General features: G+C 42.8%; 1 protein-coding gene across 2 annotated transcripts in view; it reads right to left on the reverse strand.

Annotated features, from left to right (window-relative positions):
* The window catches only part of KIF25 (kinesin family member 25), a 79487-nt gene that overhangs the window by 38927 nt on the left and 12749 nt on the right, over positions 1–27811 (reverse strand). For both annotated transcript variants that reach the window (XM_048487162.1, XM_048487170.1), the window contains exons 5-9: positions 23999–24102; positions 19290–19378; positions 13422–13464; positions 6288–6355; positions 173–247 (exon numbers count right to left, since the gene is read on the reverse strand). In XM_048487162.1, coding sequence (XP_048343119.1) covers positions 173–247; positions 6288–6355; positions 13422–13464; positions 19290–19378; positions 23999–24102 — 379 coding nt within the window. The remainder of the gene's footprint in view (positions 1–172; positions 248–6287; positions 6356–13421; positions 13465–19289; positions 19379–23998; positions 24103–27811) is intronic.

The raw sequence follows: 27811 nt of genomic DNA on the forward strand, positions 1-27811 counted from the left end.
CCACAGAACTTTCAATATGATTATCTTTTGTTCACAACCATCTCAATGTATCATACTATATTTCAAGAAAGAGTCACTACAGTTCTGTTGCAGGTGTAGGACATTTTATGTGATTTTCTTTAAGGTAGTTGTTATCCCACTGAAATTATTGGCTCCCATTTTTTCAACTCACCCATCCAACAGCGATGTTAGCAAAGGTGATACATCTGCAAACACTGTCTCCTGAGTTTCAGCAGCACTGTAGACTCTGCAGAGTGAGAAGAATGGTTGTTATTGAGGGGAAATTGTCTATAAACATGAACAAGGACAATAAAATTAAAAGTAGCATTATACACTGAAATTTTTTAAAAATATATATTTTAACAATACATGCTCTTCAGAAGCACTAAGATCTAAGAAAGGGAATTGCTCATGTTTTTTCTGAAGCTTGCTTTAAACATCAGGAAATGAAACACACACACATACAGAGCTGAGCCACAATTCTATTCCAGTGGCCAGATGAAAGGAATTCAAAGGTTCTAGACACTGCCAAGACTGTAGCTCCTCATCAAAACTGAGCTATTTCTAGAGACATAAACTAGATTAAGATATGTTTTACTGGACACAGCTTGTTGGTAGCAGTGCCAGAACAAAAATAACTTTGTGAGGTTCATGAAGCTTTCTTTTAGTGTGTAATGAAAGTGACAAGGGGGGTGGGAAGGATAAAAATGTCAGGCTGAGTACGGTGCCTCTACAATTTTAAAACTTAATCATTGTTAAGTGTTGGTAGTGAGATACTGCTTAGCTGTGGCCAATGGGAGAAAGGCAAGGGAATTTACCTCCAGAAAAGAATAGCTGAAGCTAAACAGGATTCCTACACTTATGACTATAACAAACCTACTTCAATAAGAAGCTTATGGTCGTTCAGGTTGCTTGCACAAACATTGTGGTCCTATCAAAACCCGTTACTTTACACATATACATCAAACAATAATTTTTTTCAGATGCCTCACAAAGGGGAGCCCTTAATACTGGCGAGGGTCCATGTGCATTCTGATCATTGGTCAACCGAACTGGGGAGGCTTGTGGCTCTCACTGGCCTGTGACCACAAAGTTCTTCCCCAGACACACTTCTATGTAGGTCGCACAGTGAGATAATTTGTAGGAGGAAGAGGAGTTTCATAATGGGACAAAAAGGTCATCTATCTCCATCCCATTATTAGGTTAATTGCCTAAGATGATAACAGAAATGTTCTACAACCATTGGTCTCTTGCCAATAATTTAATGAGCTTCAGTAATCAAATGATACCACCAGTCATCTTCAACTATATATTTATTTTTCAAATGTGGACAGATCTGAGGATTCCTAAATTCGTAGATCAGGCCCACACTAAAAAAAATAGATTTTTCTCCAAACTTGGGTAAATTGCCAGGTTCTCAGAAAAATCTGAAATCAGTCAAAAAAAATCCTGAGGAAGGTTAAATTCCCCTTACTAACAAAAGTGTTGTCTGCAGATGGGCAAACTACACACCTACTCCTCCTCATTCAGTGTGGCTGGCTGCTTCACAACTTGGGGTAGGGAGAGATGGGGTTCTCCTCTCCTGCAAATGTAGCTGGTCTCCTCCACCAAGCTAGAAAGCATCTACCCTCCTTCTGGAAGGTTTGTAGGGATAGCAGTGAGGAGGGGTGAGTGGTGTGCTATGCGTGAGGGTAGGTGCACAGGGTTGTTGTCCTAATAAGAAGGAAGAGAGAAGAATAATATGAGCTGCTGCTGTCTGCACTGGGAAAAAGGCAGGGTATAAATGAAGTAAATGAAAATGTAGCTGAAAATAGGAGACAGATAAAAGGTAGGTTAGTGAATGCCTGAGAAGGAGAGTGTGAAGCAGGGAAAGGGGGAAGATATAGGGGTTGCCAGGAGGAGAGAAAGTGGAAATAATGTGGGGAGGAGGATACGGGGGAAAGTGAAGTGACCCCCTCCTCACAAGTCCTTGAGGATTCCCTTCCATGAAAATGGGACTGGCTCACTTGCCAGCATCTCACAACTGGGCCAGAGTTTTCTTGGGTAGATGAAACCAGGAAAGGGGGGAGGGAGAGAAAACTCAAGACAAGAGGGTCAGATAAAAGTAGGCTGTTGGATGGGAAGGAGATAGGGTTGCCAATTCCAAATTAGGATACTCCAAGAGATTCGAGGGGTGGAGATTGGAGAAGGTGGGATTTGAGGAGAGAAGAGACCAAGGAGGGATACAGTGCCATAGACACCACCCTCCCACGCAGCTTTTTCCCTCAAGGGAGCTAGGGTTGCCAATTTCCAGGTGGGCAAATTAAATGTGAGATTGCACAATGAAAGGCTAGCAGTCATGTAAGACGGAATACCTCCAAAAATAACTAAACAAATGTAATACTATAAACATAAAGATAGCATGCATAGCACATTTATAGTATTATATTTGTTTAGTTATTTTTGAAGTTATTCTATTTTACATGACTGCTAGTCTTTCATTGTGCAATCTCACATTTGTTTTGACTGCAGTTGCACTAACCCCTATTAGTTTGTCAAAATGGTAACTTCCAGGCGGGGACTGGAGATCACCCAGAATTGCCACTGCTCTCCTAATGACAGGGATTCTCCTAGAGACAATGGCTGCTTTGGAGGGTGGACTATAAGGCATTATACCCTGCTGTGGTTGCTTTCCTTCCCAAATCTCACCCTCCCAAGGCTTCATTTCCAAGTCTCTAGAAATTTCCCTACTTGGAGTGGCAACCCTAAGGCAGATCTCCAGGTGAGGCCTGGAGATCTGTTGTGATTCCAAGAGATCTCTAGATTTCACCTAGAATGTCAGAAGAAAGCAGGAATGGCTGAGAAGAAGGGAATGAGGCAAGGAAAGGGGAGGAATATATGAGGGTTGCCAAGAGAAGGAAAAGAGGAAATAAAGTGATGAGAGTGATACAGTGAATAGTGAGGTGCCCTCCACAATTCCTTGAGGGTTTCCTACTTTGCAAATGGGACTTGACCAATGGCCAGTACCACACAACTGGGCCTTAGTTTTCCCAAATAGAGGCTGCTGGGGCAGGGGAGAGGGAGAGCTTACGACACAGGAGCAGATAAATGTAGGTCAGCTGTTGGATGAGAAGGTAGGAAGGAAGCAGGAAAAGGGGAGAGGCTATGGGAGTATTTCAGGAAAAGGAAAGAGGAAATGGTATACAAGTGGGAAAATGAAATGCCTCCCAAAAGTCCTGAGCAAAATTCCTACTCCTTTTTTAAAGACCAGGAATAGCGTTTCCAAGAAGTGATGTTTTGTGATCAAAAGAAATGAAAGAAATGCAAAATCTGTCTGAAGGGTCTTCAGCTGGGTTTTAAATAGGTTTACTATCTTTTATGCCAGTGAGCATTCAAATCTGCTCTTTTATTATCTGTGGCAGCAATCTCAATCTCCTTCTGGCTATCTTATCCCAGCCTTGCAGCCACATGCTTACTAACGCTACCTGAAAATTATAAGCATCCATTTTCACTTTGTTGACGAATATAATAACAAAAAACCTGAAAAAGCACATGCTGAAAAGCTCCCCCGCTCTGAAATGGAACCAAGTATTTTGACATTTATTAGTTCCATAAACGATTGCTACAAAAATAAACATTTGGAGTTCATAAGAACCATATGCTCTGCTGTTTGTAAGAATAAACTGTGCAGGAACACTGAAAAAAACCACTTCTAAGAGTTACATTCTTTGATGAAATTCACCATTTTACACCACCACCCTCCTTTTTTGTGTGGGGGGGGGGTATCTAAACATATAGTGCCACTCTTTCAGAATGTTCTGTAAAGGCTGCTACTGAAATTTTTAACTGGAAATCATTTTCTGTGGGAACTTTGGAAAAATTGTAATCTTCCTTCATATAGGAAGGATAAGAAAAAGGGTTGGGGCTTTTCGATTAGAAATACTGGTTAGCACTGGTGGGATCCAAAAATTTTAGTAACAGGTTCCCATGGTGGTGGGATTCAAACTGTGGCGTAGCGCCAATGGGGCTGGGTGCCTGCATGGGAGACACCCAGAAGGGTGTGGCCGGGACATTCTGGGAAGGGCAGGGAACACTTACAGGTCAGGCAGCTGTGGCAAGGACTCAGCCCAGCTCTGCACTGGGCTTTGGGCGGGAATTACAACAATGCACTTGCAGGCTTAGGAAACAGCATGCACGCAGGCCACGCATGCTGGTGCAGCTCCTGCTAGACTGCTTCAAGTTCGGCATGCTACTACTGAGAGGAGGGACATAACTAAGGCAAAATCACGTGGCAAAATCACCAATTAGTAACCCCCTCTCGGCACACACAAATAATTCGTAACCTACTCTCGGGAACCTGTGAGAACCTGCTGGATCCCACCTCGGCTGGTTAGTCTGCATTGTGAAGCATATTATGCTTTTTCAAAGCAGTGGCTTTCAGACATGGAAAACTTTTCCACAAAAAATAAGATATACAAAACATAAAAGGTGTCATTTGCCTCCACATTAACACTTGCTGTGCGACCTTGGGACACACACACTTTCTCTCACTCTAGTGCACCTCACGGGACTGTGGTGAAGAAAAAATGGGAGAGAACTGTAAGATCCAGTGAAGAAGGGTAGAATAAAAAGCGCTATATAAATAGGCATTATAGGTCATTTATTTATCAGCATAAAAGTGCGTAAGCTTTTGTTCTGTAGAATATATATTCAGCCATTAGAATGGAAGGCTTTCTAAGCTTTGAATTGAGATGATACACAGAGGCGTAGCGCCAACGGGGACATCTGGGGTGGCTTGTCTCAGGCGCTGCAAGAGTCACCGGTGCCGGTCAGGCCGCGGTCGCCATTTCTCCACTCCCCGACGTCTGTGAGAGGCGGCGCCGCCGGGCAGGAAAAAACCCTCTGTCTGACAGAACAGGTGACTGCCTGCTCCATGGGGCAGAGGAGGCATGGCAGCAGCGGCCTGCTCCCTGCCCCGGCTCTCACGCCGCGGGAGCCGGCAGTGGGAAAACCCTTCTGCCCAACGGAACAGGCGGCAATCTGCTCCATGGGACAGAGGGGGGATGGCGGGGGTGGCCTGCTCCCTGCTCTCGTGCTGTGGGAGCCAGCATTGCAGAGCAGGAAAACCCCCCTGCCCCACTCTGTGGAGCAGAGGGGGGGATGGCTCTGCATTTTCTGCCCCCCACGGGTGCCCATGCTGCGGCCACCCCCACGCACCATTAGGATAAGGTAAGTGGGGGTGCGGGGGAGGGCGCACGTGGCGGCCCTTGTGCAGGAAGGGGCGGGGGCAGAAAACGTGGAGGCCGTCCTGGGCACAGCTTTGCTCAGCTCTGCCTCTGGTGATACATCAAAGCAGTTTTTCATTTAGTTTAATGTTCCCACATCATTACCTACTGGTTGCTTCTCTGGGAGTACAGTTCTCCTGAACACATAACTGACAGTCAGTTAACTGATGCAAAATATGACCATGACTCACCATTTGGAGAATACCGTGTTTCACTGAAAATAAGCCCTAGTATGATTTTTCAGTATTGTTGGAAGATGCTTGAAATATAAGCCCTACTCCAAAAATAAGCCCTAGTTACAGAGTCCCAGGAACCACCATTGTAGGGCACATGGGAGGGGGGAACAAAATGGCCCCACTGCAAAGCCACACATCCATGCCAGACTGAGCACAAGTACTTCAGACACCCAGGCTACACACAGGCCTGCTGACTCTGTGTGTTAAAAAAGGTCATATTTTAGCAGACCTTTGGGCTATCTTTCAAGTTAAGGCGAGCATTTTTAAAATTATGATTTTTAACTGTAATATAGGTTTAACATGTTGTTGCCTCCTTGAGCCCTTCTGGCATGGGCAGGATATAAAAATAAAAATGAATTTAATTTTTTTAACACATACCCTTTGCTAAACATGCCTTTGCTAAATATGCAATTTGCATATCAGGGAACTAAACAGCCCATTCAGGAAACTAAACAGCCCATCTTCAACTGACTAAACATTCAAGTGCATCCTGAGTCTTTTTAAAAAATTAGTTTGTAAAGTCATCTTCTTCTGAACACCAGAGGAGCCCACAGATATTTAGAAACTCCAGTCTCTGTGGGTAGGCTGCTTTTGTGCTTGGCACAGACAACCCACTTTACTTATAGCTCTTTACTTATAAATAAGTTTTCCCCTCAGATGAAACATGCCATTCTATTTTATTGTAAAGGAGGGATCTTTGAAATGGTGAGAGTCCAGTTCCAACTCCGGTTACAAAAGTCAGATTAAAAAACAAGAACCAATCACCATGGTTTTTAAGACCACCCACCTTTCAAACTGCAATGTCTTGTTTATCAAAGCATGACCGGGACGGTTGCATTTTACCAATATGGTTTCCTGACAGGGGGAAAAAAGGCTAATTAAAACATGAAAGCCTTCGACAATAACACATGTTATCTTTAAATTCTAAATGTTATAATTAAAAGTGTAAAAGAAAATACATGATTAAAAGTTCAATACATGATTAAAGAGCAGGACTCTTAAGAGTTTCCAAATTGCAAACCTAACTTTGCATTAACCTATCTACTACATGGTTACTCACTGAGGCAGAGAAGTGCTAGTGCAGACACCAAATGTCAGGATGACATTGCTGGGGAGGGGAAAATTGCTGGGGAGTGCTTTAGCATTTGAAGGTGATGCTTTATCTGTTTCCCTGGCCTTGGTGCTCAGCAGCTGGGACGAGCCTTCAGGCTGGACTTTTTCTAACTGTCTTGGTTCACATGTGGGGGTGGGGATTTGCTGCAACATATTATCAACTGCTTTGCCGCTTTTTCGCCAGAACTGTCTTCTCCTGTCTTCAATAAAATCATTGTACCCATCAAGTGAGTTATTGTCTGAATGGGGAAACTGACACCAAATAATTTAGACAGCTGCATATGGACCTGCACCAGGAATATGGATATCAGCTGGAAGGTGGATTAAACAGCACATGAGCATATTCACAACAGCATGGAGTTAGGATTGTCAATCTCCAGGTGGCACTTAAGATCTCCTGGAATGACAATTGATCTCCAAGCAACCATGATCAGTTCCCCTGGAAAAATGGTTGCTTTAGAGGGTGGACTCTATGACATTACACACAGCTGAGTCGCTCCCCTCCCCAAACCCTGCCCTCCCTGGGTGCCACCACCCCTTCCCAAACATCCAGGTATTTCCCAACTCAGAGCTGGCAACCCTAGATGGAGTGGACAGATGAAAGGAACTGGTACAAAAATCTACTCTGTTTTTCCAATATACCTGTTGATAAATATGAAACAGAATTAAAAGATTTTGCTGAAGTAGCATTTCACCAACATCTTGTTTCCATTAGGGTTGCCATGTCCTTGCGGGCCACTGGTGGAGAATTGGGTAGGGCTGCCAGATCCAGACTGGGGAACTCTTGGGAGGTTTGTGGGTGGAACCTCGGGAGAGCAGGGATCTCAACGGTGTACAATGCCATAGGGTCCAGACTCCAAAACAGTCACTGTCTCTAGGGAAACAGATCTCTGCAGTCTGGAGATGAGCTGTGATTCTGGGGGATCTGCAGGTCCTACATGGAGGCTGGAATCCTTAGTTTCCATGAAAACTCTTGTACAGCTGGTGACTGGAATAAGTATATTAGTTCTGACTTGGTACATTCATTTAGAAAGATTTTCAAAGGCTCTGAATTAGTTTGTTGTCATACTTCAAAGCAACTGGTCCTTAATTTAAAACCCTCCCCCTACAGATGGTATTTTGTTGTTGGATGTTAAGTCTCCTCCTTTTGTTTTTTGTTTTAAATAAAGAACATGTAAATTTAAAAAAAACCTGACACACTCTGGGATCAGGACATTTAAGGGACCATTTAATCCTATATAAATCTGCTCAGGATGACCTTGTATGGGTAGCAATCAGAGACAGAGGCCTTTTCTGTCATTGGTGCCTTAGACCAGGGAAGTGAGGAAGGGGAGTGAGTGAGGAACATAGCAATGTGCATGTGACAAGGGATAGTGTCTACAAAAGACTTGAGGGTAAAGCACATAAATCCCAGGTTAAGGACAGAGACAGGGTATACAGGTGTCTCTATGCTAATAGTAGAAGCATTCGACCTAAAATGGGGGAGCTAGAGTACAGAGTTTTGAAGGAGGACTTTGATATAGTGGGCATTGCTAGAGACATGGTGGAATGAGGAGAACCAGTGGGATGCTGGTTATACCAGGCTACAGGCTCTATAGAGGGAAGGATAGGACAGGGCGACATTGGGGGTGGAGTTGCCCCTTTACATCAAAGAGAGCATAGGTATCACATAAAACAGACAATGAAGGGGAAAGCTGGTTCCCTTATTACAGAATCACTGTGGATATCAATACCAGGTGTGAAGGACAGTTTAATATTAGGGAATATATTATCATCCCCTGACCAAAGTGCACAAGAGGATTCTGAGATGGAAAAAAAGAAATTAGAGAGGCAGCCAACAAAACAACAAAAAATGTAGTGGTAAATGGGTGATTTTAACTATCCCCATTATAAACTGGAAAAAAATGCATGTTCAGGTCATAGTAAGGGAGAGAGCATTCCTGGATATGCTAAAATGACTGTGGTGGTTAGAGCAGATGGTTGTGGAAAACCTTAAATCCAGGGGAGAGGTGATCCTAGATCTAATTCTATGTGGGACTCAGGACCTGGTGCGGGAAGTCAGTGTTGTTGAGCCGATAGGGAACAGGCCACCACAATGCTGCTCAGATTCAGTATCTCAGCATGTGAACAAGTGGCAAACTACTAATGTAGTTACATTCCGCCTTCAGAAAGGTAGAAATTCTCTCAAAGATGAGGGGATAGTGCGAGGAAGCTGAAAAAGGAAAAATCAAGAGAGTCAAAACTGTCCAGGATGCTTGGAGGTTATTTAAAAAACACAGTAATAAAAGCTCAGCTGGAATGTGTTCCACAGGTTAGAAAAAGGCAGCACCCAGTCCAAAAAGAAAGCCACCATGGTTAACAAGAGAGGTTGAGGAAATTATCAGAAACAAGAAAAAAAATGTCTTTAGAAAATGGAAGTCCAGTTTGGCTGATGAAGCAATATGAGAGGGGAAATTTCACAAAATGGTGGCAAAAGAGAAGCAAGTTAGCCGTAAGGGAGGCAAAAAAGGATTATGAGGAACGCATGGCTATGAACATCAAGACCAGCAACAAACAGTTCTTCAAGTACATCAAAAGCAGGAAGCCAGCAAGGGAAGCGGTAGGCCTGTTAGATGACAAAGGAACAAAGGGTGTGCCAAAAAAGATGGCAGGGAGATTGCAGAGAAGCTGAATGACCTCTTTGCATCTGTCTTCACCCAAGAGGAGGTGAGGAACATTCCTGCACCTGAACCAAGCTTCTTAGGAGGCTTAATCCGAGGAACTAGCTTAAGATAGTGGCAGATAAGGAAGAAGTTCTGGCAGCCATTGATAAACTAAATGTTACCAAATCCCCTGGCCCAGATCGCATTCTCACCCAAGAGTTCCCTTTAAAGCATTTCAAGCTATCAAATTGCTGGATGTTCCTACCTTTAATATGCAACTTATCCCTGAAATCAGGCTCCATCCCTGAAGACTGGAAGATGGGCTAATGTCAAGCACCAATCTTTAAGAAAGGATCTAGGGGGGACCTGGGAAATTACAGGCCAGTCAGTTTGACATCTGTTCCCTTGGTAAATTAGTAGAATCTATCATTAAAGATAAAATTATAAAACATGTAGAAAAAGCAAGACCTGCTGAGAAAGAGTCAGCATGGCTTTTGCAGAGGCAAGTCCTGTCTTTACAAACTTACTAGAGTTCCTTGAGGGTGTAAACAGGCATGTGGACAGGGGTGAACCGGTGGACATTGTCTACTCTTGATTTCCAAAAGGCTTTTGGATTGGAAGTTCCTCACCAGAGACTGTTGGAGAAAAAACTCAGCAATGAAGGAATAAGAGGGGAAGTCCTCCTATGGATTAAAAACTGGTTGGAGAAACAGGAAACAAAGAGTGGGTGTAAATGGGAAGTTCTCACAATGGAGAGATGTCGGGAGTGGTATGTCCTCCAATGATCCGCTTTGGGACCAGTGCTCTTTAACCTATTCATAACGACCAGGAAGTAGGGGTGGGTAGCGTGGTGGCCAAGTTTGCAGATGATACCAAATTATGTAGGGTGGTGAGAACCACAAAGGATTGCGAAGAGCTCCAAGCGGACCTTGATAAATTAGGTGAGTGGGCTCAGAAATGGCAAAATGCAGTTCCGAAGCTAAATGTAAAAGTGATGCATATAGGGGCAAAAAATCTAAACTTCACATATGGCATCGCTACAGGGGTCAGTGCGCTGCTATCAGTCACAGACCAGGAAAGCGGATTTAGGCATGCCTTTGAAGCTGATAGTTCCATGGGAATGTCAACCCAATGCATGGCAGCTGTGAAAAAAAAAGGCAAACTCTATGCTGGGGATCATTAGAAAAGGAATTCGATAATAAAACTGCAAAGATTGTCATGCCCTTTATATAAAGCAGTGGTACCCCCGCATCTTGGAGTAATTGTGTCCAGTTCTTGGTCGTACGCATCTCAAAAAAGAATATTGAGGAGATAGGAAAAGTGCAAGAGGAGGGCAACAAGGATGATTGAGGGACTGGAGCACCTTCCCTATGAGGAGAGGCTGCAAGCGTTTGCCAGTATTCCTTTAGTTTGGAGAGGAGGCTGCTGGAGGGAGGATAATGATTGAAGTCTACAAAATTATGCATGGGGTAGAAAATGTTGACAGAGAGAAATTTTTCTCTCTTTCTCACAATACTAGAACCAGGGGGCATTCATTGAAAATGCTGGGGGGAAGAATTAGGACTAATAAAAGGAAAAATACTCTTTCAATGCTAGAACGTGGTGATTGGTGTTTGGAATATGCTGCCACAGGAGGTGGTGATGGCCACTAACCTGGATATTTTAAAAGGGGCTTGGACAGATTTATGGAGGAGAAGTCGATTTATGGCTACCAATCTTGATCCTCTTTGATCTGAGATTGCAAATGCCTTAACAGACCAGGTGATCGGGAGCAACAGCCATTGCGTTCACATCCTACATGTGAGCTCCCAAAGGCACCTGGTGGGCCACTGCGAGTAGCAGAGAGCTGGACTAGATGGACTTTGGTCTGATCCAGCTGGCTTGTTCTTATGTTCTTATGTTCTTATGAGGGGTGTTATGCAAGTAAAGTGGAGGTAGGGAGAGGGTGGCATGTGAGGGAGGGGGAGGGGCCCCAGCATCTGGACATGGCCTACCCACCCTAGTAGAGGGAGGGGGAGGGGTGGCATGCAAGGGAGGGGGAGGGAGGGCCCCCAGCATCTGGACATGGCCCACCCACCCTAGCAGAGAGAGAGGGAAGGGAGGGAGGGATGGCATACAAGGGAGGGGAGGGAGGGGGTCCAGCATCTGGACATGGCCCACTCACCCTAGCAGAGAGAGGGGAGAGGGAGGGGTGGCATGCAAGGGAAAGGAGAGGGTGAGGGGTGGCATGCAAGGGAGGGGAATGAGGGAGATCTCCTAGAATGACAATTGCCTCCTCTTTTCCCTCCCTTGCATGCCACCCCTCCTCGTCCCTCCCTTCCCTCTCTGTCTGCTAGGGTGGGTGGGCCATGTCCAGGTGCCGGACCCCCTCCCACCCCTCCCTTGCATGCTACCCCTTCCCCATGCAGGGAAAAACTCTATTGAGTTTTGGCACTAGGTGAAGATGATCTCACTTTTCTGGACCTTTAGTAATACATACATGTTTTAACCTCTCCTCAACTGCTTTATTATTTTACACTTTATGTTGCTATTTTTTAATTATATTGTGTTGTAATAGTTTTTGTGATTTTCTTTAATGCTACCTCAGGAAGTTGAGAGGTTGTACAGAAATAATTCAAGTAGAATAAATACTGTGAACAGGTAGCACAATATGATGGTCTTTTCAAGAAACAACATTCCCTTAGTTAATCATTTACTATAATTGACCTACCTGTGGCATAACTCATTTTGAAATTGAGAGACTATATTTTGCCAAGTATCCGCGAATGACCTGCATAGTTTATACCAAATGTAGGTCATTTTGGATTCCATCTTTACTAAGATCACTGATGCATGAAATGAGGTAGACTTTTTGTCTACCTGTCTCCACAGCTATTCTATGTATGTCCAGTTATTCGGAATACTGCCAAAATCGTGCTCTTTTCAAAACTGTGGGCTTTCTTTGTAATGAGCAATTATCATCACACCATACACTTCAAAGATCATGTAGGTGACAATGCCAATTACATTTTTTGACACTTACTAGTAAACCCAAGCAGATGTTGTGGAAAAAAAACATGAAAGTCATAATTTGCTGTTTCAAACTAATCAAGCCTATTTCTTGTTCAGACTAAATTAGCAAAGCTAGAAGATGTCATGAACATAGTCCTTCTGTCAGACAATCAGTGGCAGTAGCCAAAATCACACATATGAAAACGATTGTAGGGCTTTACAAGGTTGAACAAGCTCAACAATCAAAATGAAACCCTTCTTTATTTGCAATAAAAAAATTAAACACTTTTTTGGAACTGAAATGATGGTTCTGAAGCCAAGATTTACGAGGTTTTCGGGGGCGGGGATCACTTGCCCTTGTAAGCAAATTTAAAGGCAAGAATTCCTAAATAAATTAAGTGGGAACAACTTTTGATGTTATGTACTATCGTCTGTCAACAGCTTTTACCCCTCCAAAAATCCCAGCAGAGGAATTTTATAGGGAACTATTTTCTTTTGCCAGAAAAGCAACCTTAATCCCACCAAAACTTAGAATACAGTGCTCGCCTCCCAAGTAGCACTGACTTGTGGGACCTTGCAAGCTGCCAAGTGTTTATTCCTCCACTTAGTCCAGGCTTTTGACTGGGTCTTTGCCTTCTTTGTTCTTTAGGTCGTATGGGAAAATGGGGGAAGGGTGGGTCTGAAGCTATATGGATTCACTTAAGAATTCCTGAGTCACTATGTCCACTGGATCTCAGCTAGAACCTGTGGTTGTTAATGGACTTGTTCATTTCCACTGGAGATCCTGAGATGCTTGAAGACTTGTTTAGGAGAGGCTGTGATGGAATATTCCTCCTCTAAGTGCATATTCCTCCTCTAAGGAGTTGTCAATCCATGTTGAAACTGATCCAGGAATCAATTATTGAAAACTAATGTTAAAGATCCTTCTCCTCTGAGTCTAGGAGGACATCTTGTGGGGGATTTGCACCATCCAATAGGGGAGGCAGGAAATGATTGTTTTAGCCTTTCTGGTTGCAGTGAGACTGCCCCTTAGTATTCCAAGCAGGGCTGAGCAGACTCCAGAATAAAATCCCCAGGAAAGGAAGGACATCACATCCTGTGTACTCAAACCCATAATGGAGCTGGCCCTAAGTCTGCTCCAAATTGAGAATACATGTATAATTAAGTATACTCACATCATCAGCTGCACACACCACTTTTTCTGATGAACTTCTAGGCCTTCAAAGACAAAACATGCATTCTTTTATTTCATTAAGAAAACAGACATTAAAATACTGCAAAAACATGCAATACAAAAGCACAGAACCCTTACTGATTATACTTGGGACAGTGCATTTCAAGCACATCAATGTTCACCCCTCAGCTCCCCCCCACTATAAATGCACATTAACTTTCTGTCAAGATAGGGGTGCTGTTGTATTCTCCTTGGATTACACTTGTTGCTGCTCAACAATATTTAAAAAAACATGAGGAACAAAAAGAAATGGTCCATTGGTTTCTTACCGAGAAGGAGCCTTCTACTGGAAGGATAGGAGGACATCTTGGTGGGTGTTTTCCAACTTGTTCTCGGGAAGGCAGGAACTTGAAACTTGTCACTTCCTGTGAACTGCTTGGTCAACCATCTTGATCTCTAGTACCCGACTGTCAAAACAGTGAGAATCTTTTGCTCTAACACAGAAACTAGGAAGCAAAAATTTCAGGTTCGTTTGTGTGTTTTTTGTATTTTTTAGTGTTTTTTCATTTTGGCCTGCAGGGTACGCAGCTTTTAGGCTAGCAGCACCAAAATTTCAGAGATTTTTCAGGAGACCCTCCTGATGATACCACCCAAGTTAGGTGAGATTTGGTTAAGGGGGTCCAAAGTTATGGACTCCCAAAAGGGGTGCCCCATCCCCCATTGTTTCCAATGGGAGCTAATAGGAGATGGGGGCTACACTTTTGAGGGTCCATAACTTTGGACTCCCTGAACCAAACTTCACCAAATCTGGGTGGTATCATCAGGAGAGTTTTGGTGCTGCTAGCTTAACAATTGCACCCCTGACAGCAGATAACATCCAAATTTCCCCAGATTCTCCTTTTAAATCCACCCCCTTCGCCATGAACTTAAAGGGAGAATGTGAGGTCCCCAGTTGTGCCTTGCGCCGCGCACCCTTCTCTTGCTGGGCGTTTCTCCAGCAGCCGCGGTTTTTTAGACCGTGTTTTGGAGGTCTCTAGGGGCTGTTTGGCCATCTTGCTGGCCTTTTTCTAGGTGAGGGCCGGCTTGCTGTGGCTGGTACCCTTAGAGGATGCCCTGTATGCCCCAGGGACCTGCAATTGGCTTCAACCAGAGGCAAAAACTTCCCTATCTGAGGAGAAAGAGCGGGTGGCCATTTTGGTGCAGTCTTTTTGGCGGAAGAATTCTCCTGCTGTTCAAGGCTTCTGTCCCCAAGAATCCCTATACAAGGGGGGTAGGACAGACACTGACACAGAGGTAAGGAGGAGTAGGGGGCACAGCAGTAGAAAGGAGCAGAAACAGTAGAAAAGAGTAGAAAATTAAGAAAAAACTTGCAGAGCCTGGTAAGGATGCTGCTTTCCCTGATGAGGCAGGAAAGTAACTCGGGATCAAGATGGGCGACCAAGCAGTTCACAGGAAGTGACACGTTTCAAGTTCCTGTCTCCCTGAGAACGGGTTGGAAAACACCCATCAAGATGTCCTCTGCCTCCAATAGAACAGTAATGCAATCAGGTCTGTATTAACTGCGACTGCTAGGCCAGTTGAAGGCAGACCTGGTTAATATTGCATCTATCTGGCAATATCCTTTTCTAGACAGAGATCCCATTTGGCACCTTACATAGAAATCCTTTAAAATTCCCTGCAGTTATAAATATCTGAGGGTGAGTGGTTAAGAGACAAGAAATGTTATCTGTTTAGATATCTGCACCCCACTTTTCTTCCCACACTAGGGATTGAAGCAGCCATATGGATCATCCTTCCCTCCTACAATTTATCCTCAAAAAAGTCCTGTAAGGTAAGTGAGGTTTACAGAGTAATTGGCCCAAGGTCACCCAACATTTTTTTTAATGATGGGATTTGAACCTGTCTTCCAGATCCCAATCTGACACTGTAACGCTACAACACACTGGCCATATTTCTTACAGCATGGGATTCCTAGGATGTTTCCCACTGATCAGACCCACTTAAGTTTCAGCCAAGTGCTTTCCAGCCCTATCTTACTATCATTAGATTAGTGTAGCTGCTTCAGGATTCCAGAGGATGGGGGTTATTTTCTGGGTAGAAAAGGTGACTGCTATCACATATCAGGTATATGGAACAGCCAAATCCCTAGCGGGTCTTGAAAACTCTGGAATGCACTGTGTTTAGGATTGTAACCTTACCACTATAGGCTTGATTTCAGTGAGACTTACTCCTTGCTACATCTGTGCAGGAATGCTCTCCTACATACCTGTAGTTTGGCTAACATGAAGAACAGAATACTATGATAAACGAGGCAGGAAGGAAGGAAGGATATATGGACGATGGACTTGACTGGGTTAATACAGAGAAAGGAAGCTTGACTGAGAAATCTGTGGTTCATCATTTTATCTGGGCATGGCTGAAACACATTAGGGAAAATGCCAGCTTAAATGTCCTGTGTCCACTGACTGTTCTATTTTATATTGCAGTTTTGTAGATAAATACCTTGCTACTTGGAGGGTCTTGAAAAAGTGTACATTACATTGCTCTCCCCTTAAGTTAGCATTGCTTTTCTAATTACAGGGGTACTGAAGCCCAACCAAGTCTTACCAATTAAAAATAAATACATCCTTCTTATACACAAATCTAAGCAAACATAAAAAGGGACACTTGTGGTTTTCTGGGACTGATTTCTCTTCATCAGAACTGATTATAAAGCAGGGATCTCTGATGGTAGCGTGGCAGTATACAAAGTTCTTACAAAATTCCATCCCTTGTTTTCTTCCCACCATCTAGGCAGTTTCATGCATAAATGAAACATGGTGAGACATAGTATTGAAGTTAAGACTTTGGCAACCGATATAATGAAAAACATACATACAACACAATGAAAGAAGAGATTACTACCTTCAGTTTCAGCTTATACTTTTACAGGCACTGTGATGAAGATTGGCAGTGGACTCAGCCAGGTACATGGCAGATGTCTGCCATGCTGAGATAATGCAGGATGGAGGATTGCTGGGGGCCAAGGTAAAGAGTCAGCACCAGGAGCAGCCAGTGCTACGTGTGACTGTGCACTAGCAGACTGGCCTGCTTTACCTGAGGGAGAGCCATGTGAGGAAGAAGCCCAACATTTGGGAAGAGGGCTCACCTAGAAAAAGGTGGGTGTACAGCCTCCATTCTGAGGGCAACTGGGCAACCTGCATCAGGGCAGAATTTTAGAAGGGCCTCGGTTACACAGTGTAGGATGGTCAATGAAACAGGGAGAATGATGGGACTGCTCCCTGATCCAGAAGTGTGTTACTTTGTATCAGCAAGCAGAAATAAAGGATTCTGTGATGGCATTTCAAGAACTGGGCCCTCGCTGGGTGTTTCTTCATCAACCCCACCAAGTTGTGGTGGCCACCACCCAGCTTCTGATTCTGTTATCAGCATGCTTAGCACACTGGGACCAACTTCAGGAGGTCATAACATATACATGCAGGACCACTGCAAAGTTGTTGCTTCTTTTAAAGGTTGGCTGGCTAGTAGGCATCCTGGAATACTCTTTTGGCCAGTCTCCAAGAACCAGGTAGGATGGAGTTACAATGTGGGAAAACCTTAATTTCCTCTTCCATCATCATATCATCCTGTTGGTATGGATAACAACTGCCTAACTGAGGAAAGGATTATGAAGGTGGTTAGAAGAGTAAGAAAATAGCCTGGATCTATTTCTGCTGGTGCCTCCTCCATCCACTGCAGAGACAATCCTCTGCTGCAGACCATGTTCTTCCAGCACTTGCATGACCAGAAATGCCTAGCAGCAGGGGAACATGCTCCACAGTTCGAAATGGTATTGTGCAAGGGAAAAACAAAGTTTAGGGTCCAAGCCCATATCCAATCTTGACTTGTCTTACACTGCATTAAGAGCTTGGCAGTGATTAGGGGCCTGGAGAAAGTCATGGGATTGATGAGAGCCAATAAACTGAAGCTCTGTCCAGAAAAGACATAGGTGCTGTCGGTCAATGGAGAAGCAGCTGAGAGACTGTGTAACCAGCCTGTCCTAGAGAAGTTGAATTCCATTTGAAGAATCAGGTTTGTATCTTGGGAGTGCTACCAGAGCCTGGCCTATGGTTGAAGGCTCAGATCTCTTCTGTGACATGTAGCACCTTTAATCAGTTCCTGTGCTTTGCCAGTGACAGATGGTCCTTGAAAGCATAATTAAATGCAAGTTAAAGTACTGTAATGTGCTCTACACAGGGCTGCCATTAAAAATGGTCTGCAAACTTCAATCCAAAATGCTGCTGGCAGACTACTGGCAAGAGTAGGTTACAGGAACTGTACCACTTCTGTATTGAAAGATCTACAGTGGTTACTCATCTGTTTCTAGGCAAAATTCAAAGTTCTGGTTCTTACTTTTAAGGCTGTAAATGGTTTGGGCCTAGGATACTTGAAGGAACATCTTCTCCCATACTGTCCAGCCTCCCAATTAAGATCTGTCTCTCAAGCCCTGCTCTCTGTGCCCCTGCTTTGAGAGATGAGGCAGGTGGTGACTAGAAAATAGGGCATTTCCTGTGGTGACACCCAGTGGTGGGATTCAGCAGGTTCACACCACTTCAGCAGAACCGGTTGTTAAAATGGTGCTTGTAAACAATTAGTTGTTAAATTATTTGAATCCCCACCACCGGAACCGGTTGTTAAATTATTTGAATATCACCACTGGTAACACCTCACCTACAAAATGTCCTCTCTCTTGAGGCTTGTATGATACCTACTTTACCATCTTTTAGGCACTAGATCAAAATGTATCTTTTTACTCAGGCTTTTAATTAAAGGGTTTTATCTTATCAGCTTTTGAATGATAAGCTTTTGTTTTATAAATAGTTTTTATGCTGTTTTATGTCCGGCTTGTTTTTAATGACTTGTTTGTTGTGTTTATTTGTTGTGTTTAATATTGTGATGCAGTTTTAATGTAAGCCACCTAAAGTAGGACTCTAAAAAGAGGGCACAAAAATATCTTAAATAAATATAATGTTTGTAACCAGTGGCTCCCAACCTTTTTTTTCCACTTTCATATTGCTTGGCAACCCATTTCCCTAAAATTGTACCCCCATATTAGCAAACCCATTATGTAATTTTTCTGCATATCTTCAAATGCTCTGGTGTGTATCTCTGGGGGTACACATACCCCAGGTTGGGAACCACTGGTTGTAACCATTACCTTGCAGTCCCTGAAATGCTGTCCAAAGGGGGCCCAAAGGAACAGAATAATACAGTACAAAATGGGATCCTACAGTAGGAGAGAGAGAATCACATAGAGTTCACATTATGACATAGCCTAGGGGTCTGCAACCTGTGGCTCTCCAGATGTTCATGGACTACAAATCCCATCAGCCCCTGCCAGCATGGCCAATTGGGGCTGATGAGAATTGTAGTCCATGAACATCTGGAGAGCCGCAGGTTGCAGACCCCTGACATAGCCTTATTCCCTTTATAAAAATGCCCTCCTGAACAGTTCTGTTCTACATATTTTACAAAATGCCAGGAGCATGGGAAACTTTCTGACCTCCTTAGGCCATTTTACAGGTAAAAGCCACTATAGAAAATGCATGATGGGTCGTTGTTGATCTGGCCAATTTGAAGGCACCTGCAGAAGGCCCTGCTCAGATGACCAAAATTGTTATGGGAGGTGGTACTGCAGATATGGGGGTCGAAAGCCATGAAGAGCTTTGTGATAGTCAGTACTTTGAATTGAGATCAGGAACTTATGGGCAGCCAGTGGAGTGACAAGAGCTCCCAACATATAAACGTAATATTTATAAATATTTATATGCTGGAGAACAATAAGAATGTTTAAGTCAGCTAAAATAATTATATTTCTGAAATCAATTACCTGTCTTCAAATTCCAGCTCTCCAGGAACAATATCAAATGGTAATAGTGGACGGATCCGGCAGTGTACTCTGATATTGCCCCTCAGTTCCTGGGATTATAACACAGAGAAAGAGTTCGTATTTTAAAAAGGCAAAAAGACCAGCTGAGAAAGGTTCCAATTTACTTATCCCAAGGAATTAATAAGGCAGGGATCAGATTGTTAAGTCAGACCTCTAAATTATCATTATCAGTCATTAATGGAAACTGCAACATTGACTCCTTTAGATAGTTTACCATTGTGTCATGACATGAAGTAGAGCAGGATATTGATCAGTCCAAGCTGAAGACATGTTCACCCAGGTAAAGATGGAATGGGAATTCAGCAGAGGCCACTGTACAATTCTGGTGATGCTTGGCCCCAGGGACCTGCAATTGGTTTCAACCAGAGCCAGGGCTTTCTCTTCCCGGGCCCTGCAAGGCCTGGTGGAAATCTCTGTCAGTTGACACCAGGGCCCTGCAGGGTCTTAATCAGTTCTACAGGGCCTGTAAGATGTTCTGCCAGGCCTTTGGTTGAGGCCACTCATGCATCCTGATATCATAAGCAGGCCTCCCTACCACAATCAACATATACCGGTAGTTATTCTCTGTTGCCCCTTTTTGACTCAGCCTATGCTCAGATAATTGTTAGGACAGTTTTACCTGAGTTGGTCCAGATAGTTTTCATAGGCTTAAATTTATTTGTTGCCATCTGGTTTAAGTGTGTTTTAATGATAGGTGTAGCACATCTATGTATTAGTAGCATTGTTTTAATTGTTTATACACCACTCTGAACCCAACTGTAGTCAGTTAATAAAAATAAAAATAAATACAACTATTTAATTCCAGAGAAGCCCCTGATTTAAAGAAAGGACTTATCAAAGTTCAAGATTGTCAGCCAGCAAACATTGTCAAATATGACAGTTTGCCATTTAGAAATTCTATCACCTCTCATAGCCATAACAACAGCTGGTTCAAAAACAAAAACATATAACTGTATCTGATGGAGAACCAGGGAGGGTCAAGATGTCCTTCTAGCCATCCATGAGAAAGTAAGTATCCAATGGACCCTTCTCATGGAGGTGGAGGACATCTTGTGTGGGACCTCCCCGAGCAGTGTCCGGAATATGGGTGGGTACTCATCAGTCCCCAATAATGTGTTCAAGAACTTTTCTGCCAAAAACGATCTGGGCAGAAGACAATGAGTGTATCCGGTAGTGCCTAATGAAAGAAAAAATGGAAGACCAGGTGGCAGCCTTACAAATTTCCTCGACAGAAGCGTGATTTCTAAATGCTGCATTTCGTATTGAATATGCAGTTATACCCTCCGGTATTGCGGATGCAGAGGCCTTGTAGGCCTCGATTATGCATGCCTTGAGGAAGGAGCTGATAGAGGCCTTTGTCCACCCAGATTTGGTTGAGTCATATTCACGAAGAGATTGTCAGTTTTTCATATGTGTTCTGTTTTGATGATGAATGCTTTTAGGGAGCGTCTCATAGATTTAAAAATTGTTTTGCCAGTCACATTTATGGAACAAGATTTATGTTGCCCATTTGACTGCTAGACTCCTGAAATAATTATGAACCTTTACTCTGGGAATTAATTACATATTAAACTAGATCATTTGGACTGAGTATCTAACAGAATTTCTGTTGAGAAAAGAGTATGACAGGGTTGTGTATTTGCACTACATTTCCTTAACCTATTTTTGAATGATTTTATGCATATTTGATAGGATATTCCACATATGCACCTTGTCTGGAATGTTGTTCAGTTCCTGTCTTATTATATGCAGATGATCTAGTACTGCTTTTTTTAGGCTGGTTTGAAAAGAGCTATAAAAGCTTTTATAACCTTAGGCTTCTATGACCTAGAGATCAATCATGATACAAAGATCAAAATCAAAGATTTTGTCCTTGCAAAATCTAAAAATTTCCCAATCAAAAGGTAGACAATTGGCATATACATGTTGCAACTGGTTAATGAATTTAGATATTTAGAGATCATCTTTGTAAAAATGGCCTAATCCAATGGCAAAACACTTTAAAAAACCCTCAGGTTTCAATCCATAAACTCCAGTAGCTGCCACCAGCATCTTTGTGTACCCAAACAGCCAGAAGCCAAGGGGCAAGCTTTCAGCCTTCCTCAGATAACAAATAAGAAAGTAACCCCTGCAAGGTAAACTACTTGCAGAGTGAGTTTCAGAAAACTGTTAACCTGATAGGATGTAGCCACAACGGTCTAGGTCTGGATTTAGATTAAAGCCACCTGAAGACCAAATACTGCCAACTATGAATATGATTAAAGAAATTTTATTAAAATCGTTCAAGAATACGATCAAGAGAACAAAAAGCAGTGAAGATTTAAATAATAAACACAAACCAGAAAGGGATAAACTACAGAGCAATATAGCATGTGTTCAAAAGGCAACATACAAATTAGAAAAGCAAGAAGTTACTATTCCAGCTGCAATCAACTTCCAAAAAGCTACTTGATCCACATCAAAAGTCTCAAAATGTAGTGTTTTAAGGCACCAAGAATGCACTAGTCAAGGTACAAATGGTGGATCAAGGACCAAGGTGAACGCACCTGGAAGCACACTTTGCTAGACTGAATATCCTAACTTTCAATGACCAATCAAATCTATGCCTGATGATCTAAGATAATTATTCAACTCAGTAGCTAACCAGGTGACCTACAGTGAGATAGCAAGGTAGAATCTATTCTGCAGTCATAAACTCTCCCTTACGATGACACAGCAATAATTTTATCAACTTATGGTAATTGGAATGTGGCTGTATGGTTGTGTGGCCTCGGCAATCCCGGGAGTCAAGCTTGAAACAAATTTTCATTCTCAGGACATGGTCCCTCATTACAGTTTCCAAAGGTCAGGACTTTGCTACATTGCTAACACATAGCACAGTTAAATTCTACTCTTATTGTTTTTAATGTAGGAATTAAAGCCTGTATCAGTGTTTGAAAGAAACTGCATGGTGTAACTCAGTTTCCTGACAGCCTTCAGGTCAGATTTATCTTGGTCCAAGCATAGGCAGTATTTTAAAACTTAAGATTTTAAAACTTAAAACTTTCTTTTTTTAATCCAAGGCACTCAGTTTTTTACCAGCACTATTGAGAGCATATAGGGAGATACCCATGCTATATGGTGCTTAAATCTTCTTCTCGGGTCTCAGTTGAATAACCTGACAAGCTTTAGATTTCTTTTTTTTTCTGAAATCCTTGCCTTACCTCCATGTATGGCACCTTCAGTTGTGTTTTTGGAACTGTCTTCTCAAATTCTACATTGATTTGAAAAGCCATAATCAATTTTAAATATAGGTTACTTAATGCTGAGAATCTTCCAGCACTTACTCAAGAGCACTGTTGGTCCATGTTCATGATTAAGAAGCTTTTCAAACAAATCTGGAACCTATTAATCCAAGATGTCATCCAGAAATGCTCTCTACTCCATCCAGAAATCACACACACAGCCAAATTTTAATTCCAATCCTATCTTTAAATGCTGTCACCTAAATTATCACAGTCATATGGGACAATTCCAGAACATTTTTGTGATTGCTGCATGTTTTCTTTTATTGTTCCAAACACACTGTTCTCAGGAAGAAATTCCGTGCAAAATGACTAAAAACATTAAGCCACTTCTGACATTGTTTCTGAGTTGCTTTTGTAAAGCATGTATGGTGATTGGCAAATGTTTTCTTTGCTGTTTTTAATTCTTAAATATTTTCTTGGTGTATGGTTAATAGGTTGTTAAACTTAAATAAAGTGGATAAGTGAAAAGTGGATTTACTTGTCCTATGGATTTAATCACACCCTGAAGACCATTTATTCTAAAATTACCCTCAGCAGAGTCAGTGCCAACACTATGAAGTACAATTACTACAACTTGAAACTTAAAAGAGCAACTTAATCATTGTCTTACCACACAAATGCTACCATTCTTGGCAGAGAATGTTGCACAGAACACAAAATATCCCTCCAATGTGAGCCTAGCTGTGTGTAATTCACATTTGTACTACCAAAGTTCAAATCAGACTGAGCACAGAATTCATCATCCCAAAAACCTGCCTTTCAGTTTAGTTCTGGCTCTTAAGACTAAGCAAATAAGGGCAAGTCTCAAACCTGAAATCCCAAATGTGTAATTTCAGTGTCCTGCGCAGGTATTTGCCTCTATCCTTGACTAGAAAAAGTGGAACTTGATAAAGCAAGTTTGCTTATATGCAGTTTATACACTGCACAGAAAGAATGGCTGAGATTTACCTTGGCTGCTGTTGCTGCCTGGGGGTGGGGCAGGGAGAGGGGCAGGCTCAGTGCCAATCTCCTTCCAAGTGTGGGGCTGGACCGCCCAGCTGCTGGCGCAACCCTGGGGAGGCCTTCCAGATGCACTCTGATGTCTCTGGCAGTTTGGGTTTCGGCGTGTTTTTTAAGGGGTGGTGGTGTACACAACAATGGCACAGCAGCTGAGAGGGCTCTGGTTTACTGCAGGACATCACTTTCCTGGAGTTTTTCCCCATCCTGGTATTTGGATGGGAAGATAGCTAGCGGGAAGGCACAGAGGAAGAACAAGCAGGCAGAAGCCACAGTCACATCTTACTTTGCAGGAATGTATCTTGACAACTCACATTTATATAGATCTTTTAAATACATTATTGGTAATTACCAGAAGATACTTACAATTAAACTGTTATGAAGTATTTTTCTCTTTTGTTTTTCTTTCTGGTATCTCTCTGTTACATCAAGCAAGGATTGTTCAAGTTTGAGAGCTTTAATCCGAAATGCTGAAAATATATTTTAACAAATATTCATCAAAAATTATCAAGATTACATATTTTCCTCAAACTTGGGATCATTCCACACATGCAGAATAATGCACTTTCAGTGCTCTTTGAAGCTGTGCAGAATAGCAAAATCCACGTGCAAACAGTTGTGAAAGTGGTTTGAAAACGCATTATTTTTGCCTGTGCAGAAGGGGCCATAGAGTGACAGAAAAACAACTAAAATTATAGGCCAGAATACTATCCTCTGAGACAGCTTCTTTGGGACCAATCACAGTTGTGATATGGTTTTCCATAGTGAAACCATCCCCTCCCAAACACAGCCCTTCTGCAACTAAACAACTCATGTGACAATGAATGGGGCAGGGTTGGATTTAGGCTCTATTAAGTCTACAACTACTGCTGCCCTGCGGGAGTGCCACTCAAACTGCACTGTGATACCACCATACCAAGCAAATTTCAGGCAAAACTAGGAGTAACTGAAGCTTCTGTGCAGTCATATCAGATTTTCTAGGCTTGTGGGAACTCTCATATATAAAGAAAAATAGGGACTTTCTGTAGAAGACCTTCTGCAGTCTCAGACTTAAACATATGAGAAACCAGAGTTGCTCCGTGAACTTCAGCAAGACTGAAGTGAACAGCATGAATGGGAGAATGTATTAGATGGGCGGAAAGAGGGTGGGTTTCTCTGCTTCCTGTTGCTGTTTTAAATGGGGTGGTTTAAGATACAAAGGAAAGTTCTGGTCATCACCCTTCTAGCTGCAACCACCATCGTATCAGAATGTGGGGAAATGGCTCCCTTCTGGCTCAGTTTACCTAGGTAGATCACAAGCCTCTTTTTTTACCTGAGCTTTCTTTTTTATAAGAGAGCAAATGTGGGATGAGAAAGACGACAGGAGAAGACGTTAGGGAGCATTACACCTCTTTAAACAAGGTTAAGCAAGACTTAATATATCTGGAGTTATTACTGCATACAACCATGCTGCTCCCAGGTGACATGGCTTCTGGGGTGGCTGGGAAAAAGAGGAGTGAAGAAAGAATCTCAGGGAGGAAGTAGGCAAAACAGAAACTTGGAATTGTGAGGGTTCCTTCTGCTCTGAGATAGGAAGGGCATCTTGTAGTCTACATGGCTGCTCAGGGAAGCAGGACTAAAATTTCACTTCCTGTCTCCCAGGTGGGAATTTATGGTTCAGTTGAAATACTTTCCAAGCTAGTAAGTAGGACAGGAAGACAAAACAATGAACTTGGGGCAGTAATAGAAACAGGTTAAACAATGTTGTCATTGTTTAGCAAAAAGGATATTAGAGCAGAAGTACTCAAAAATAACAGTTGCTGAGGGAGATGACAGACCCAGATTTTCCCCTTTCCACATTTTCAAATGTGTAAATGCTGATGTCAAGACTTATAGTCCTTATTTTCATTCTGCAACTATTCAGAGTCTTATTCCATCTACCATTTCTTCTTCACACTTCAGGTGGGCAAGATGCCCTCCATGCCTCAGAAGAAAAATAAACCCCCTCTCAGTGTTCCATTCTCACTCTGAGGAGGGCAACATTTAACTAGGAATGTCCAAAACCAGCATCCATCAGTGGGAATTATGTAACACCTACTACATGCTGCAGACCTCAGTGTCTGAAGATCATGTCAGCTGAAGAAAAGGAGTTTTTCTTGTAGTGTCTGACAAAGGTCAATAAGGAAGGTCATGTGGCCACCTTGCATATCTCCTCAACTGAAGCTTGATGATCAAAGGCAGTATTGGTGGCTGCACTTCTTACAGAATGAGCAGGGGGATTATTGGATTTAAAGACATGTGAAATACACTGTCTTGTATTGTAACCAATAGCTGACCTAGACATCTTCTTTCTGCTGTTTGAGGTTGTCAAGGAAATGAATAAAAAATTTGTTTTCCTGATGGATGAACATTGGATGTATATCCTAAAAGACCTTCTCAAATTTAGTGTGTGCCAAGCTTTCTCTTTCACATGCTTTGGTTGCGGACAGCATTTCCTGCCTTCTGTGGAACAGAGAGTTAACCTTGGGCATAAATGTAGGGTCCAGCTGAAGTACCACCTCGACTTTGTGAAAGACACAGAAACTTTTCCTGGATGATACGGCTCCTAACTCTGAGACCATTTGAGATGAAGAATAAGGTCTTTATGAAAAGCCACTTAGGAACAAGGTCTTCATGCAGCCACTTAAAAGGAATAAAACTGAACAACAAATTCCCACCTGGGGGACAGGAAGTGGAAGTTTAGTCAGTGGGAAAGACTCTAGCCACAAGATGCCTTCCTCCTCAGAGTGAAAAACCATCTTCCTCTTGTGTGCACAGATCTTTATTGTGTAGTCCAACCCACTACTCTAACTGCCTTGGAGAAAGGGCAGGATAAATATATACTAGCTAAAGAGACAGGCAGCTCTCTTGACTAGGACAAATCCTCTGATAGTTTACTATAATCTATGCAAATTCCTGTTGAAATCTGCAACATATTTAGTCTGTGTTTCTTAAAGTTTTCTGGTTTCAGTTCTCAATACGCATAATTGAATATCTAGAAGCAGAGTAAATAGTAGGCACATTAATTCTATTTAAAATATTGAAAATGATGTTTTCATATCTATGTACTTGATGAGAAATATAGTATCAGTATTTTATTTATTTTTTATTTATTTTTGCGATTTATAGACCGCCCCATCCCCGGGGAGCTCTGGGCAGTGCACAACATCAATTTAATTCTTACACTGCTATCCTACATTTAAAAAACAAAAAAGAAATAGGTTTTCAAGAAGTTTACATTTTGCCAGTATAAAAAAAAGGTCCTTGGATCACACACAAGGCTTTTGATGCCAGGTTTTCTGCATTTCATATAAATAAATATGAAGTGATGGTGACTGGGAGAGGACCTGTGGTTGAGGATTTTTTAACACACACACACATAACCAAACAATCAAACTTTCTGCTCTCTGTCTGCCACTTCCAGCAAAATGTCAGCCACAGCTCATGTGGGATATACTGCAAGAAGTATGAATTTCCAGCAGTGGCGTAGCGCCAACAGGGCGGGGAAGAGGCGCAACGCCCCGGGCACATGCCTGTCCAGGGTCCTGGGGCACATGCGTGTCTCAGGCGCAGTTCCTCCACATGGCAGCCCTGATTTCCAGACACCTTTGCCTGGCCACTGTTAAGGACACAGGGATAGATCAGATGGAACTGACTGAACAAAGATGTTGTGATGGCCCTGCCAGGCTCAGCTGAGCCCAGGGATCAGGATAGTATCTGCACCCCCAGATTATAACAGTGTAGCTGCAGGAGGAAGCAGCCCCCATGGAGTCACACCTAGTGTCACAACTGGAAACCCGGGACCAGTTCAGAAACGGTTAAGCCTTCCAGCCCAATTTGCGCTCCCTTTGCATTCTTGAGTGGCGCAGAAGGCTGTGTAGCAACTTGCAGGGCAGAAGGCATAGTGCACATTTGGAAGATGTGTGTTTGTAGGAGCAGAGCTGATGTGATAGCCAGGAGCAGCTGCTTGAGCAGCATTCTGCTAAGAGACTGGAAAATGGGAGGCTGTGTGGAAGCAATGAGTCTGCTTGCTGCTGCCCTGCCATGAGTGTGTGTGCACTGTCTTCTTCGTTTTGACCTTGGCCTGGGCTCCTGGATTCATGTTGGTCATGTTACCCCTGTTTGGATTTGACACCCTTAAAGGACTATGCTGACCTTGGA

Source organism: Sphaerodactylus townsendi, linkage group LG01, assembly GCF_021028975.2.
Source record: "Sphaerodactylus townsendi isolate TG3544 linkage group LG01, MPM_Stown_v2.3, whole genome shotgun sequence".
Taxonomy (NCBI): domain Eukaryota; kingdom Metazoa; phylum Chordata; class Lepidosauria; order Squamata; family Sphaerodactylidae; genus Sphaerodactylus; species Sphaerodactylus townsendi.